General features: G+C 33.3%; 1 protein-coding gene across 1 annotated transcript in view; it reads right to left on the bottom strand.

The window, feature by feature from the left end:
• Positions 1 to 18,461, bottom strand: part of LOC127738727 (deleted in malignant brain tumors 1 protein-like) — a 66,107-nt gene that overhangs the window by 20,098 nt on the left and 27,548 nt on the right. The window contains exons 7-10 of the mRNA XM_052250070.1: positions 14,880 to 15,095; positions 13,017 to 13,115; positions 8,760 to 9,074; positions 8,115 to 8,423 (exon numbers count right to left, since the gene is read on the bottom strand). Of these exons, the coding sequence (XP_052106030.1) occupies positions 8,115 to 8,423; positions 8,760 to 9,074; positions 13,017 to 13,115; positions 14,880 to 15,095 (939 nt within the window). The remainder of the gene's footprint in view (positions 1 to 8,114; positions 8,424 to 8,759; positions 9,075 to 13,016; positions 13,116 to 14,879; positions 15,096 to 18,461) is intronic.

Genomic DNA, 18,461 nt, shown 5'->3' with positions numbered 1-18,461 from the left:
GTAAACCCGACTACTAATTGAATAAACTGAAAACTTAATATTTTACTATCTTCAAATTCCTCCTCGCCCTTCTGTCTGAATTTAAAGTATATCTACTCTTAATTCAATTGGCTATAAACAAGACAAACGCAGAAATAGCATTAGTTTCTCGCAGTAACATATTATTTTTTCTTGCGATATACTTTTTATTTTTAAAATTGTACAGTTTTTTCCCTTTCAAACACATTATAATTACACGTAATTAACGTAGCAGCAACTGTATATATGATCATGTGACTATCTTCGATTCGACGTAACTGCGAGCACCTTCGATACTAATACATGTAAATGCCAAACTTTATATAGTAGCATAAAAACCTACCCGTAGAAACCGCCCAAAACTTTTCTCGTGCCTTATGCACCTAACATTAAATTTTATAAATCGTAAATACTGTTGCAGAACTAGTTATACTAGATCCCATCTATATATAAGTCCTACAAATAGCAAACGGCAAAACCCCAATTTCAAACGAAATGAAATATATTTAATTATTGTACTTGAGCATTGTATGTGGCTTTTTTTCTTATACACGGAATTAAAAGGTGGTACACCTACTGATAGATGCTTCTTTTTTCCAATATGTTTTTCTTTTTATGGTTTTGAATTGAACAACGGAAATTTTAGCAACAAGTTCGTGCCTGTAAATCTTATAATCATAATGGCATTGGTCATGTTTAGATACCACTTATCACGAAAACATACCTGTATCGATGCAATGAACTCCAGCATCTTGCACATAATCACACATTCCCATACTGTCACTGGTGTCATATGTACACTCAGATAGATCGGTTTCGTTACCTGTGCAGTAAACGTTAAACATACTCCTACTGAAATTGTAATCCCGATCGATATATGTTGCTTTACCAATAGTTCCCATGCCAGTTTGCTTGCATACAACTGTAGCATCTTGATCGTTCCAATTATAGGAACATATTGATGAAGTATTATATGTATCTGCGTTGTACAAAAGTACTCGACCATCAGATCCTACAAACACTGAAATATTACCTGCAACTATAAAGAGAAATCAAATATATCATACCTTCCATTCGATAAACAATAATTAGCTTTGATTAGTGTAAAATCTTTTCTGGCTTTCACCGCACGGTAACTGAAAAGACAAAACGACAATTCGTTTTGAGCTGAAAGTTATCGGCATTATTCAAATCATCACTTTTTATTGAATTTAAAGATGTAATTCTAAGAAGACCCTACTACTATTTAAATTTACTGAAAACGGAATGTTTTACCAGCTTCAATAAAGATGTTATTGTACTTGAGCATTACATATCCTTGTTCTATTAGAGATTTCCAATAAAATGACATACGTACCTAACTCGACGTACGCACGTAACGGGACCGGTTATTGCTAACCTATTAATTTTGTAAAATACGTCACTCAAGTTTTAACTAAGAATTCCTAAACTATTAAACCCATTCATGATAAATTTTATCAATATCAAGTATTTCTAAGATGATGAAAAACAAAGAAATCATGATTTTTATATATCACGTGATTATTGAGATTCCCGCCAAAACTTCACTGTCATAAGACCATTTATATACACGTATCTTTACCTATCATACGATTGATTTGAGTTGTCTTTCATGGTTTTGACCATGATTTTGTTTTTCGATATACTTTGCAAATGAACCTTTTATTATTTAATATTTGACATGCTTTTATTTGTCGTTATCAGATTGGTGTCCCTTTTTCCTTTCGTCTCTTAATGTTTTATAATATTTGATTTCCGTGGGTATTTATTATTAGACAGAGATATTTCTAGCAAGTTCAGAAATATCGAATTCAAAGTGTTAGTCAGAATTTGTCTCTGTTAAAGTTGATAACTGGGATTGCATCATACTTTATTAAGCATCATTTCAAACGTTCTCTTATTCTGCAGTTAATCTTGTTTATTAACAATCTCCGATTTTTTTCCCAGAGAAAACGTTCGACAAAGGGATGTGTATATTTAAAAAAAAAACAGCTGCGCCATGAACGCATGATACGCCCGTCGTCTTGTGTGTGAATTTTTATGCAATAATCATAAATAGTTTCTGACATACGGCCTGACATGCGAAAATCCCCTTTTTTTTTTTACAAAAAACTCAATATCTCTAAAATAAAATTTTGAATCAAAACCAAAAGGTATACAGATCTTTATAACTAAGAAGTGTGTAAAATTTTAAGCAATAATCATAAATCGTTTTTGAGATTCGGCGCGACATTTGAAAAACCCCTCCCCCTTTTTTTTTACAAAATACTCAATAACTCAAAAATAAAATTTTGAATCATCACCAAAAAGTATACAGATCTTAAGATTAATATAACTAAGAAGTGTGTAAAGTTTTAAGCAATAATCATAAACTGTTTTTGAGATACGACGCGACATGTGAATAACCCCTCCCCCTTTTTTAACAAAATACTCAATATCTCTAAAATAAAATTTTGAATCATCACTTAAAAGTATACAGATCTTAAGATTAATATAACTAAGAAGTGTGTAAAGTTTTAAGCAATAATCATAAATTGTTTTTGAGATACGTCGCGACATGTGAAAAAAAAAACACACACCTGCTTTAGTTATTAAGTCCCGTAACTCAAAAAGTTTTGATCTTATTTTCACCAAAAAGTATACAGATCTTTCGACCATCATAAGAAACAACTATGTGAAGTTTCATGAAATTTGGATAAGTCGTTCTGAAGTTACGGTGCGACATGTTTACGCCGGACAGACGGACAGACGGATAGACGGACAGACGGACAGACGGACAGACGGACAGACGACATTTGTATACCATAATACGTCCCGTCAAAATTTTGACGGGCGTATATAAAATTAATACAGGTCTTGTACTTCTTTAAATTTAATTGTTGACATACACTTTTCTTTCAAATGAAAGTCAACTAACATTAAAAAAAAGAATTTTGTAATTAAAAATGATATATGTAAATAAATGTGTACACCAATTCGTTATATAGATTGTAATTTGGAAGGTGTACTTGATTTGCAATAGATGACTAATCTGCATATAAACATTGACCGCTGTGGATAGTAAACTATCAATTTATAGTACATAGTAATTGGCTAAAAAAAATGTCCTGTCTCCAAGTATCTCTGATTTAAAGTGGACGAGAATGCCAATTTATATACTTGTTACATTTTTAAGACAACTATAATGACACTTCAGTCTTTATAGTAATTTTCTTTTTAAAATGTACTTTTAATTAGTAAGGCTTGATATTGTCATAGTTGTTTTTGGATTAAGACAACTCTGACTAGTCCAATTAGAAGTGGATTCTTAAACTATAACATATTGATTGAGGTAAGCAAAACTTTTTAGTTTCAATTTTTGTCTCGCCTTAGAGATATATATTTATATATAAAGTTAATTTCTACGACATATCCATGCATAGGATCACCAGTGAAGGTGATACACGGCTAAAAACAAATTTTATATTCATAATTACTTTAAATATGTATATATGTGTAAACCAAGCTCTCTGAAGGAAGGTTTTTCCAGGTTGTTCTTATGTCGTGCTGTTGAACCACTGTCCCAGGCTTAGAGGGAGGGGTTGAGCACTCATTCTTTATGTGCCTGTCCCATGTCAGGAGCCTGTGGTTCACTTGTTGTCGTTGGTTCATATCTGTTATATTTGTTTTTCGTAAATTGTTTTGTTTTAAATCAGGCCGGTAGTTTTCTCAATTGAATTGTTTCATATTTTTCAAGTTGGTTCCTTTTATAGTCGACTATACGGTATGGATTTTTCTCATTGATGAAGGCCGTACGGTTGCCTATCATTGCTTACATCCACTTCATTTCTTATTGGCAATCATATCATATCTCCTTATTTTTTTTATTTAACTAAATACGTTTAATATTCTCAGGTAATTTAACATGTAAGAATCAGCTTTCAGTACCTGGGACCCCCAAAGGTGACTGGGGGATAGAAGTATGGTCACCATTGGTCTTCCTCCGACCGGCAGTAAAACCCTTGTCAAAGTGGGGCGTCCGTTTGGCTGTGCGGGATGTACAAATTTGCAGCCACGTCCGGTCAGAATGGAGACGTTAAATCCGATGCCTCGTGTAAAGAGAATGCAACGCTCTTTGCACGTTAAGAACACTTGCAACAAATCTTTGAGGGGTCCGTAGGTGACCTGTTGCAAGGCTAAATTTCTGTCCCTATCCAATATACCCGCACTTCCCGTGGCAGTCTAAATTTCTCCGACCTTAATCCCGGACGCCTCTATTACATAACCTACTTATTGTATTTATTGTTAATTTGTTCTAGTCCTGAATATGCATGAAATATTTGCCACTGGACGTTAAGCAACCAACAATCAATCAGTACCTGGGGGTACTTTAAGATCGGTACTCTGTGTCTTTCATCATAAAAATGTCATTGTTTTGGGCTTAATTCAAGAGCTATTTCCAACTGAATTTTACCGGTTTTATTTCTTATATTGTGCTGTTACACCAGAGTGTTGAACGCTGGTAAACGCGTTTAATCAAGCCAAATTCTATATTGGTTTTCACAAGGCAGGAGCTTTCAATTCAGTTGATGTCGTTTGTTACTTTCTATCATTTTAGGGTTAATTTTACTCTTGTAAAGATGTTTATTTTCGTTTGAACTGTTTACATTTTTCAAAGTCAATGCTTTATATACTATAGTATCTTATAATTATAATACGGTATGAGTTTTTGCTTATTGTTGACGACAGCAGGAGCCACTGTAGTCGTTATTCACGCCATTTGGACTCTGTTTGATAGTTGGACGCTCGACACGGATCCAGATATATACATGTCGGAGTAAAATGGAATAAATCGAAAAAAGAATGCATGCTAAGCATACTAATGCTTTTGAAAAGAAAATTGAAAATATTTGTTGAACGGACAGACTGACGGACGGACAGGCAGGGTGATTGTAATATGAGTGCGGGTACAATATTTTGTCAGTGTATGTATCTTAGATGCTAGTGGTAAGGAAGTCTGGATCAAAACGGGGTAATCTTTACTTGTTAAAAATATTTTATACTATTTAGAATAATAATTGCATGCCTACTGGATATTAATACAATAGCAAGTCACAAGGATAATGGAAGCTGTGAAACACAATTTTACAAAAAACTAAGCTTTTTGATACAAAGAATTAAGGAGAATCAAGGAGAATAATCAAACAAATTATGCAACAAAAAGTGTTATCAAAACAAAACAAGTGTTGCTAGAATAATAATATATGCACATAAAGCATAAAATATATTAACAGTTTTTTTTATTAAATATGGGATTGACTGGTAGCAGGCTAGCCTCAATTACGGGTTCAATTATTTTGTTGGACCCCCAGTGTGTCTTTGTATCGGGTACGTTAATTTGTTACCTAGCATATAAAAATGCGACTCTTAAGTGTTGGTCATGTACAAAAAGGTATATTCATTTATCATTATCATTTCATCATCCTTAATATATATGTAATATTTGTCGCTGGATATAAGACATACATCAGTATCATCATCATCATAAGTATTATAGCCTGAGGCTAAATCTTCGTCGTATTTATTATAGCTTGTAAGTATTACAGCTTGAGGCTAAATCCTTATCTGATATTTTAGCCAATTTATGTCGAGAACTTATTTTACGCATGCATCTTTTTGCTACATAGTTCAAGTTTTATAGATGTCAAAGTTAAAAGCAATAGAGATCATAGAAGTATGTTATCAAATGATCATGTCTACTCACAATTAAAACAGTAAGAAAGGGATTGACTCGTCCGACTAAAACGAAGCACAAAAACAGCAATTACTAGTATTACCAAATAAACTCCATGTACCGATCTTAGAGTATTCACAGCTACTGAACACTATCTTAAAAACAACTACAACTAATAAATACAGAATAATTATCCAGTCTAGAATATTAATCAATTATTTCGTACTGTTACACCACTGTCCCAGGTAAGAGGGCCCGTTAACATGTTTAACCCCGCCACATTATGTATGGATGTGACTGTCCTAAGTAAGGAGCCTGTAATTCAATGGTTATCGTTTGTTGCTGTGCTTTCGTTCATTTTTTTGTACATTAGTTAGGCCGTTAGTTTTATCGTTACAGTTGTTTTACATTCGTCATTTGTGGCCTCTTATAGATGACTATTCGGTATGGGCTTTACTCATTTTTGAAGGTCGTACGGTGGCCTATAGTTGTTAATTGCTGTGTCATTTGGTTTCTTGTGAAGAGTTGTCTCATCGGCAATCATACTACATCTTTTTTGTACATATCACAAATTAAGTAAAAAAATACATAAACACTCTAGAAAAGCAAGACCTTGTGTCATGTCAAAAGCACAGAGTGTCGGTAGGACCATTAGTGTTCATAACTGAAAAGTAGATTATATGTAGTTTCTATAAAATGTAATGATAATTCATCAGTTAAAAGATACATTATTATTTGTTAGTGGAATTATATATAACTTAATAAATGAATATTTATATTAAACGACACATCAGAAACAAGAATATGTGTCCATTAGATTACACGCCAGTATCACATTTCCGTGTTAAGTGAGCTCTAAATCCAGGAAAAAATCCAATTCAGTATGTAGCCTTAAACTTTTAAATCCCGTGCGAGATGTCTAATATTCAAACATTGTTGTTTTTAAAACGTATTTATCAAAGTCAAACGACAATCATTTAATTTTTTTTGGTGCTATACAATTTGTGAGTATGGCCGGATCCAATATATTTGTAAAAAGGGCGTAGTTCCCGATAATTGAATTTATACTGCCGAGCGGAGCAACGCGAAAAAAAAATTTGGACGATTTTATACTAAACATTTGTATAGATAACGTGGAAAACGTGAGATTTTCAAAATTATTTGGCGATCGAAAGGGGGGAGTACGCCCTCTCTCCCTGTATCTGCGAATGGGTTTAGGTATACATGGACAAAAACCTCGTCCCATGCATTATTATAGGTAAAGACTAAAAAGTACTATTTGATAAATGTATCAATGATATGAATTTCTGCTCACGTCAAATTATCTTGAATTAAATTATAGAAAAATAATTTTAAAAAAAAGTTAGTCGCGTACACCTTTTACATTCGGGTGTGTTGGAATCTACTTTTTAAGCGTTAAAACTTAAAAAAAAACAAAAAAAGAGATAACCTTCTCGCTTCGGATTTCATTATTTTAATATTTTTATGCTAAATTTTTACTTGGTAGTTTTAAAAATTCATATTTTGAGAAGAACTGAAATATAGGTCAAGTGAAATGACAAGAAATGATGGGTGTATTTGATTACAAGTTGCTCTCTTGCTTATTCCATTAAAATATTTTTGTCAATAAAATCATTCAAAATTTAATAACAAAATAATTAAAGATTAAAAAAAGTAGTTTGGGTTGATTTTTACATTTAGTCTATATCAGCAAAAAATGCGTGTCGAAAGAGCAAAAAATGCATTTAGTGTATGCTCCCCTCCGTCATGCTTCAACGCAATAGGACGAAATACGTTGAATTAGGTCGGTTATGTCGAGTAAAGTCATTTTATTGGAAATCTCTATTAGGTAAAAGGTGGAATACCTACTGATGTATGTCTTTTTCGAGGGAACAACTCTTAATAACTTTGCTAAATGACGTCAATCCTCTTCAACACTACTTAATTTGTCTCCCTCTATGTGCATTTAAGAATCAATCGCCGAATATGAAAGAACTTATCTCATACAGTTTTCGATGTACTCTTGATCTTAATTAACGAATTACTGCTGAATGACGTTATCGCTAGTAAACACTACTAAACGTTTAACAAATTTTGTTATCTTTCTTTAGTGTACGATGCAGATGAGTAACATGTAAACTTATAATGTCATAAGAAAATACAAACCCTTGCTTATGCGAATTATGTCTGGAAATGCATGTGCTGGTTTATACGTTAATTCTTTTATTTTTCATTCTCTTATAGTGTATTTTCAATTCTTTACGCTGTTTGTGTTGAATTGTTCAAATTTACCCTAAGTTCTTAATAACATAGTGTATTGTCGGAAGAAAATTCTTGCTTTTAACATTCAAGGATAACATACCTTGGGAAGCACACTCAACACCAGCATCAGACACATATTCACATGACCCGGAGTAGTCAGTCACCTGGTAGTTACAGTCATACATGTTCTTTTCGCCTCCCATGCATTCTACGCTATACATATTTCTTGTATAGTTGTGATCTCTTGGAAGATAGACTGCTGTACCACTGTCTCCCATCCCCAGTTGTCTACAAACAACGTCAGCACCTTGATCATTCCACATGTACGAACATACTGTTGATATATCTCCTGTCTGAGTGTTATAAAAGAGTATTCGACCATCCGGTCCCAAAACCAATTGGGTCTGATCTACAAGAAACATTATGATCGTGTATTTTCTGATCCTCAGCGACGAAAATTTATGATTGTAACAATAGACTTTACATTGCGGTATTTATCTTTGGTAATTGAAATATGATTACAATTTAATATATCCGTCTTACAAATGTATCCTATACCCGGAAAACTATAGATTTCATTGCATTGGATTTTCTATTTGTGTTAACAAGGACTCAAAATGATCAGTACAATGGCTTTTGTAATGATTCTGTTAATCCGAACAACATATATTTTAGTAACAACTTCAGCTATGTAACTCTTATAAACATCGTTAATATTTAGATACCACTCATCAAGAAAACATACCTGTATCGATGCAATGAACTCCAGCATCTTGCACATTATCACACATTCCCACACTGTCACTGGTGTCATATGTACACTCTGATAGATCGGTTTCATTACCTGTGCAGTAAACGTTAAACATACTCCTACTGAAATTGTAATCCCGATCGATATATGTTGCTTTACCAATATCTCCCATGCCAGTTTGCTTGCATACAACTGTAGCATCTTGATCGTTCCAATTGTAGGAACATACTGATGAAGTATTATAAGTATCTACGTTGTACAAAAGTACTCGACCATCAGATCCAACAAACACTGAAATATTACCTGCAACTATAAAGAGAAATCAAATATATTATACCTTCCATTCGATAAACAATAATTAGCTTTATTTAGTGTAAAATCTTTTCTGGCTATCACCGCACGATAACTGAAAAGACAAAATGACAATTCGTTTTGAGCTGAAAAATTTTCAGCACTACTCAAATCATCACTCTTTATTGAATTTAAACATGTAAAAGTAAGTAAACCCGACTACTAATTGAATAAACTGAAAACTTAATATTTTACTATCTTCAAATTCCTCCTCGCCCTTCTGTCTGAATTTAAAGTATATCTACTCTTAATTCAATTGGCTATAAACAAGACAAACGCAGAAATAGCATTAGTTTCTCGCAGTAACATATTATTTTTTCTTGCGATATACTTTTTATTTTTTAAAATTGTACAGTTTTTTCCCTTTCAAACACATTATAATTACACGTAATTAACGTAGCAGCAACTGTATATATGATCATGTGACTATCTTCGATTCGACGTAACTGCGAGCACCTTCGATACTAATACATGTAAATGCCAAACTTTATATAGTAGCATAAAAACCTACCCGTAGAAACCGCCCAAAACTTTTCTCGTCCCTTATGCACCTAACATTAAATTTTATAAATCGTAAATACTGTTGCAGAACTAGTTATACTAGATCCCATCTATATATAAGTCCTACAAATAGCAAACGGCAAATCCCCAATTTCAAAAGAAATGAAATATATTTAATTATTGTACTTGAGCATTGTATGTGGCTTTTTTTCTTATACACGGAATTAAAAGGTGGTACACCTACTGATAGATGCTTCTTTTTTCCAATATGTTTTTCTTTTTATGGTTTTGAATTGAACAACGGAAATTTTAGCAACAAGTTCGTGCCTGTAAATCTTATAATCATAATGGCATTGGTCATGTTTAGATACCACTTATCACGAAAACATACCTGTATCGATGCAATGAACTCCAGCATCTTGCACATAATCACACATTCCCATACTGTCACTGGTGTCATATGTACACTCTGATAGATCGGTTTCGTTACCTGTGCAGTAAACGTTAAACATACTCCTACTGAAATTGTAATCCCGATCGATATATGTTGCTTTACCAATATCTCCCATGCCAGTTTGCTTGCATACAACTGTAGCATCTTGATCGTTCCAATTATAGGAACATATTGATGAAGTATTATATGTATCTGCGTTGTACAAAAGTACTCGACCATCAGATCCTACAAACACTGAAATATTACCTGCAACTATAAAGAGAAATCAAATATATCATACCTTCCATTCGATAAACAATAATTAGCTTTGATTAGTGTAAAATCTTTTCTGGCTTTCACCGCACGGTAACTGAAAAGACAAAACGACAATTCGTTTTGAGCTGAAAGTTATCGGCATTATTCAAATCATCACTTTTTATTGAATTTAAAGATGTAACTCTAAGAAGACCCTACTACTATTTAAATTTACTGAAAACGGAATGTTTTACCAGCTTCAATAAAGATGTTATTGTACTTGAGCATTACATATCCTTGTTCTATTAGGTAAAAGGTAGAATACCTACTGATGTATGTCTTTTTCGAGGGAACAACTCTTAATAACTTTGCTAAATGACGTCAATCCTCTTCAACACTACTTAATTTGTCTCCCTCTATGTGCATTTAAGAATCAATCGCCGAATATGAAAGAACTTATCTCATACAGTTTTCGATGTACTCTTGATCTTAATTAACGAATTACTGCTGAATGACTTCATCGCTAGTAAACACTACTAAACGTTTAACAAATTTTGTTATCTTTCTTTAGTGTACGATGCAGATGAGTAACATGTAAACTTATAATGTCATAAGAAAATACAAACCCTTGCTTATGCAAATTATGTCTGGAAATGCATGTGCTGGTTTATACGTTAATTCTTTTATTTTTCATTCTCTTTTAGTGTATTTTCAATTCTTTACGCTGTTTGTGTTGAATTGTTCAACTTTACCCTAAGTTCTTAATAACATAGTGTATTGTCGGAAGAAAATTCTTCCTTTTAACATTCAAGGATAACATACCTTGGGAAGCACACTCAACACCGGCATCAGACACATATTCACATGACCCGGAGTAGTCAGTCACCTGGTAGTTACAGTCATACATGTTCTTTTCGCCTCCCATGCATTCTACGCTATACATATTTCTTGTATAGTTGTGATCTCTTGGAAGATAGACTGCTGTACCACTGTCTCCCATCCCCAGTTGTCTACAAACAACGTCAGCACCTTGATCATTCCACATGTACGAACATACTGTTGATATATCTCCTGTCTGAGTGTTATAAAAGAGTATTCGACCATCCGGTCCCAAAACCAATTGGGTCTGATCTACAAGAAACATTATGATCGTGTATTTTCTGACAGCGACGAAAATTTATGATTGTAACAATAGACTTTACATTGCAGTATTTATCTTTGGTAATTGAAATATGATTACAATTTAATATATCCGTCTTACAAATGTATCCTATACCCGGAAAACTATAGATTTCATTGCATTGGATTTTCTATTTGTGTTAACAAGGACTCAAAATGATCAGTACAATGGCTTTTGTAATGATTCTGTTAATCCGAACAACATATATTTTAGTAACAACTTCAGCTATGTAACTCTTATAAACATCGTTAATATTTAGATACCACTCATCAAGAAAACATACCTGTATCGATGCAATGAACTCCAGCATCTTGCACATTATCACACATTCCCACACTGTCACTGGTGTCATATGTACACTCTGATAGATCGGTTTCATTACCTGTGCAGTAAACGTTAAACATACTCCTACTGAAATTGTAATCCCGATCGATATATGTTGCTTTACCAATATCTCCCATGCCAGTTTGCTTGCATACAACTGTAGCATCTTGATCGTTCCAATTGTAGGAACATATTGATGAAGTATTATAAGTATCTACGTTGTACAAAAGTACTCGACCATCAGATCCAACAAACACTGAAATATTACCTGCAACTATAAAGAGAAATCAAATATATTATACCTTCCATTCGATAAACAATAATTAGCTTTATTTAGTGTAAAATCTTTTCTGGCTATCACCGCACGATAACTGAAAAGACAAAATGACAATTCGTTTTGAGCTGAAAAATTTTCAGCACTACTCAAATCATCACTCTTTATTGAATTTAAACATGTAAAAGTAAGTAAACCCGACTACTAATTGAATAAACTGAAAACTTAATATTTTACTATCTTCAAATTCCCCCTCGCCCTTCTGTCTGAATTTAAAGTATATCTACTCTTAATTCAATTGGCTATAAACAAGACTAACGCAGAAATAGCATTAGTTTCTCGCAGTAACATATTATTTTTTCTTGCGATATACTTTTTATTTTTAAAATTGTACAGTTTTTTCCCTTTCAAACACATTATAATTACACGTAATTAACGTAGCAGCAACTGTATATATGATCATGTGACTATCTTCGATTCGACGTAACTGCGAGCACCTTCGATACTAATACATGTAAATGCCAAACTTTATATAGTAGCATAAAAACCTACCCGTAGAAACCGCCCAAAACTTTTCTCGTGCCTTATGCACCTAACATTAAATTTTATAAATCGTAAATACTGTTGCAGAACTAGTTATACTAGATCCCATCTATATATAAGTCCTACAAATAGCAAACGGCAAAACCCCAATTTCAAACGAAATGAAATATATTTAATTATTGTACTTGAGCATTGTATGTGGCTTTTTTTCTTATACACGGAATTAAAAGGTGGTACACCTACTGATAGATGCTTCTTTTTTCCAATATGTTTTTCTTTTTATGGTTTTGAATTGAACAACGGAAATTTTAGCAACAAGTTCGTGCCTGTAAATCTTATAATCATAATGGCATTGGTCATGTTTAGATACCACTTATCACGAAAACATACCTGTATCGATGCAATGAACTCCAGCATCTTGCACATAATCACACATTCCCATACTGTCACTGGTGTCATATGTACACTCTGATAGATCGGTTTCGTTACCTGTGCAGTAAACGTTAAACATAATCCTACTGAAATTGTAATCCCGATCGATATATGTTGCTTTACCAATATCTCCCATGCCAGTTTGCTTGCATACAACTGCAGCATCTTGATCGTTCCAATTATAGGAACATATTGATGAAGTATTATATGTATCTGCGTTGTACAAAAGTACTCGACCATCAGATCCTACAAACACTGAAATATTACCTGCAACTATAAAGAGAAATCAAATATATCATACCTTCCATTCGATAAACAATAATTAGCTTTGATTAGTGTAAAATCTTTTCTGGCTTTCACCGCACGGTAACTGAAAAGACAAAACGACAATTCGTTTTGAGCTGAAAGTTATCGGCATTATTCAAATCATCACTTTTTATTGAATTTAAAGATGTAACTCTAAGAAGACCCTACTACTATTTAAATTTACTGAAAACGGAATGTTTTACCAGCTTCAATAAAGATGTTATTGTACTTGAGCATTACATATCCTTGTTCTATTAGGTAAAAGGTGGAATACCTACTGATGTATGTCTTTTTCGAGGGAACAACTCTTAATAACTTTGCTAAATGACGTCAATCCTCTTCAACACTACTTAATTTGTCTCCCTCTATGTGCATTTAAGAATCAATCGCCGAATATGAAAGAACTTATCTCATACAGTTTTCGATGTACTCTTGATCTTAATTAACGAATTACTGCTGAATGACGTCATCGCTAGTAAACACTACTAAACGTTTAACAAATTTTGTTATCTTTCTTTAGTGTACGATGCAGATGAGTAACATGTAAACTTATAATGTCATAAGAAAATACAAACCCTTGCTTATGCAAATTATGTCTGGAAATGCATGTGCTGGTTTATACGTTAATTCTTTTATTTTTCATTCTCTTTTAGTGTATTTTCAATTCTTTACGCTGTTTGTGTTGAATTGTTCAAATTTACCCTAAGTTCTTAATAACATAGTGTATTGTCGGAAGAAAATTCTTCCTTTTAACATTCAAGGATAACATACCTTGGGAAGCACACTCAACACCAGCATCAGACACATATTCACATGACCCGGAGTAGTCAGTCACCTGGTAGTTACAGTCATACATGTTCTTTTCGCCTCCCATGCATTCTACGCTATACATATTTCTTGTATAGTTGTGATCTCTTGGAAGATAGACTGCTGTACCACTGTGTCCCATCCCCAGTTGTCTACAAACAACGTCAGCACCTTGATCATTCCACATGTACGAACATACTGTTGATATATCTCCTGTCTGAGTGTTATAAAAGAGTATTCGACCATCCGGTCCCAAAACCAATTGGGTCTGATCTACAAGAAACATTATGATCGTGTATTTTCTGATCCTCAGCGACGAAAATTTATGATTGTAACAATAGACTTTACATTGCAGTATTTATCTTTGGTAATTGAAATATGATTACAATTTAATATATCCGTCTTACAAATGTATCCTATACCCAGAAAACTATAGATTTCATTACATTGGATTTTCTATTTGTGTTAACAAGGACTCAAAATGATCAGTACAATGGCTTTTGTAATGATTCTGTTAATCCGAACAACATATATTTTAGTAACAACTTCAGCTATGTAACTCTTATAAACATCGTTAATATTTAGATACCACTCATCAAGAAAACATACCTGTATCGATGCAATGAACTCCAGCATCTTGCACATTATCACACATTCCCACACTGTCACTGGTGTCATATGTACACCCTGATAGATCGGTTTCATTACCTGTGCAGTAAACGTTAAACATACTCCTACTGAAATTGTAATCCCGATCGATATATGTTGCTTTACCAATATCTCCCATGCCAGTTTGCTTGCATACAACTGTAGCATCTTGATCGTTCCAATTATAGGAACATATTGATGAAGTATTATATGTATCTGCGTTGTACAAAAGTACTCGACCATCAGATCCTACAAACACTGAAATATTACCTGCAACTATAAAGAGAAATCAAATATATCATACCTTCCATCCGATAAACAATAATTAGCTTTGATTAGTGTAAAATCTTTCCTGGCTTTCACCGCACGGTAACTGAAAAGACAAAACGACAATTCGTTTTGAGCTGAAAGTAATCGGCATTATTCAATAAAATTGAGAATGGAAATGGGGAATGTGTCAAAGAGACAACAACCCGACCACAGAACAGACAACAGCAGAAGGCCACCAACAGGTCTTCAATGCAGCGAGAAATTCCCGCACCCGGAGGCGTCCTTCAGCTGGCCCCTAAACAAATATATATACTAGTTCAGTGATAATGAACGCCATACTAAACTCCAAATTGTACACAAGAAACTAAAATTAAAAATAATACAAGACTAACAAAGGCTAGAGGCTCCTGACTTGGGACAGGCGCAAAAATGCGGCGGGGTTAAACATGTTTATGAGATCTCAACCCTCCCCCTATACCTCTAGCCAATGTAGAAAAGTAAACGCATAACAATACGCACATTAAAATTCAGTTCAAGAGAAGTCCGAGTCTGATGTCAGAAGATGTAACCAAAGAAAATAAACAAAATGACAATAATACATAAATAACAACAGACTACTAGCAGTTAACTGACATGCCAGCTCCAGACTTCAATTAAACTGATTGAAAGATTATGTCTTCATCATATGAATATCAGGCACAATCCTTCCCGTTAGGGGTTTAGTATCATACCATCATAACATATATGAGAAGAACATAACCCGTGTCATGCCAACAACTGGTTTTTAAATAAATGTGTTTAGTGCAGATGCAAAGACCCTATAAGTGAATCAATATCAACGCCAAAATATGCAATCTTTAATGACCTGACAACAGTATCGTAACTATATCCCTTCTTAATAAGTCTATTTAAAGGTTTTGTTAGTTTCAGAGGTGAATACTGACATTTTTGTGCTTTATAAAGAATATTTCCATAAAAAATTGGATGTGAAATACCTGAACGTATAAGAAGTCTGCATGTTGAGCTATATGTCCTTATACCGATGATAAAATTTAGTAAATGTTTTGACTAGTTTGTGATATCGAAAACCCTGGTGTAATAATTTTTCAGTAATACATACATTTCTCTCGTTAAAATCTAAAACATTGTTACATACACGAGCGAATCGTACAAGTTGAGATATATAAACACCGTAAGATGGTGACAAGGGAACGTCACCATCTAAAAATGGATAATTAACGATAGGAAATGAAAAATCATCTCTTTTATCATATATTTTAGTATTAAGCTTTCCGTTAATGATATAGATATCAAGATCGAGGAAAGGGCAGTGGTCATTGTTAGTATTAGCTTTATTTAAAGTAAGTTCAACAGGATAAATTTCTTTAGTATACATACTGAAGTCGTCATTATTGAGAGCCAAAATATCATCCAAATATCTAAAAGTATTATTAAATTTGTGTATCAGATGTTGTTTCGATGGGTCTTTACTGATTTTTGTCATAAATTGTAACTCATAGCAATACAAAAAAAGGTCCGCAATAAGTGGTGCACAGTTAGTCCCCATTGGAATTCCGATAACCTGACGATATACGGAATCTCCAAAGCGAACAAAAATGTTATCTAGTAAAAATTCAAGGGCATATATAGTATCAAAGCATGTCCAATTGACATAGTTTTTTTGTTTATTGCTACTAAAAAATGACCTAAAAGAGTTTGAACATATATATTCACATTCTGACTTTTTAAATGCCCATTTAATTAGGTGTGTGAATTTTTTCTTAATGAGAATGTGAGGCAATGTGGTATATAGGGTAGAAAAATCAAAACTTTGAACAGATTCAAAATCACCAATATATGCATGCAATTTATCAAGTACTTCCAACGAGTTCTTGACACTCCAAAAGTAATTAATTCCACTATTTTCGAAGGCCTTATTTGAACAATTTATTATCAGGTTTTTGATTGTACCAAGTGTACTGGTAAGAAGAATAGACAATTTAGTAGTGGAACAATGGCTTGAAGACGAAATGAATCTATATTTGTAAGGTGTTTTGTGTAGCTTCGGAAGCCAATACATAGTTGGGACTTTCATTGTATTTGGTTCTGCTTGTAAAGCGGTAGCTAAAAGTTTATGTTTGTTACAGATGTCGTTTTCTGAAAATGGAGTCAGTTGGAATGTTGGTGAATTGGTGATTTCTTTTTTCAGAACCTCAATGTAAAATTTACGTCAAACAATAATAATATTATTAGCAGCTTTATCGGCCGGGACAAAAACAAATTCCTTGGCTAGTTCTTTTAGTTTATGTTTGATACGAGAAATAGGTTTATTGTGGTTATTGTTAAGAGTAAAATGTTCTTTAAAATGTTGAATACGTATATCAACTATGTTCATTACTGATTTAAAAAAAGAGTCCAAAGATTTTTTGTCAGCTTTTTCCCGTTTTATCCATTTCAAACAGTAAGTATGGAGTGAGTCGTGGATGATATTACGACACTCATTCCAATTAATAATTGACGGGGGACGATATTTAGGTCCTTTACTGAGGAATGATTTTAACTCTCGGTCTTGAACGATGTTAAGATCTCCTGTTATAACATGGGAAATGGGTCCATAAATGTATTCGGAATTACTGCAATTACATGAAGTAGGTGTATTTTCACTGATATTAACATCTTTACACAATTGGCTATAATTAAACACAAATTTCCGGGTAGATTTCTTGTAAATATAACAAATAAGAGGGAGCTCAGTATTATCAAAATATCCCGGAATTTGTTCTTTAACAGAATGGTCGTTAAAAATACCGGCAATATTTACAAAATCAAAACCTTTATTGACATACTTTATTTTAATAAACTGTTTTTTATGATCTTCAGGGCGATCAATTTTGGGAAACAGTTTAGAATAACAATATGCCATTATAATTTGAACGATTTCATACTTAGGACTGCTATATGAAATTGTGTTGCAATCCTCTAAAATTTTATTTAACTTATTAACCGGTAATGAACAGAGCTTTGTTAACAGATAATGTCTGCCGTTGTTTTTTGAAATAGAAATTAGGTCCGAAATATTGGTATGATTGGTCCGAAATTTTCTTTGATTGCGATTTTTTCTACGACCATGAGAACGGTTTTTACGAACAGTTTTAGAAACTATATCCAAAATGTTAACAGAATCGGTTCTTGATATATTACCAATTCCCATGATATTATCATTAAGACCGAGAGGGTAGACAGTCTGTAATTTTTTAATCCAATTTAATTCAATTATTTTCCGCGATCGTACAAACTTTGAATGAGATTCACCAGGCTGCTTATTTACTACTTCTAAAGGTTGAACTGCTAAATATTTAATAGGATGATTGT

The sequence above is a fragment of the Mytilus californianus genome, unplaced genomic scaffold (assembly GCF_021869535.1).
Source record: "Mytilus californianus isolate M0D057914Y unplaced genomic scaffold, xbMytCali1.0.p SCAF_1, whole genome shotgun sequence".
NCBI classification, from domain to species: Eukaryota; Metazoa; Mollusca; class Bivalvia; order Mytilida; family Mytilidae; genus Mytilus; species Mytilus californianus.
The sequence above is the reverse complement of the archived record's forward strand: the minus strand, read 5'-3'. Positions and strand labels throughout refer to the sequence as shown.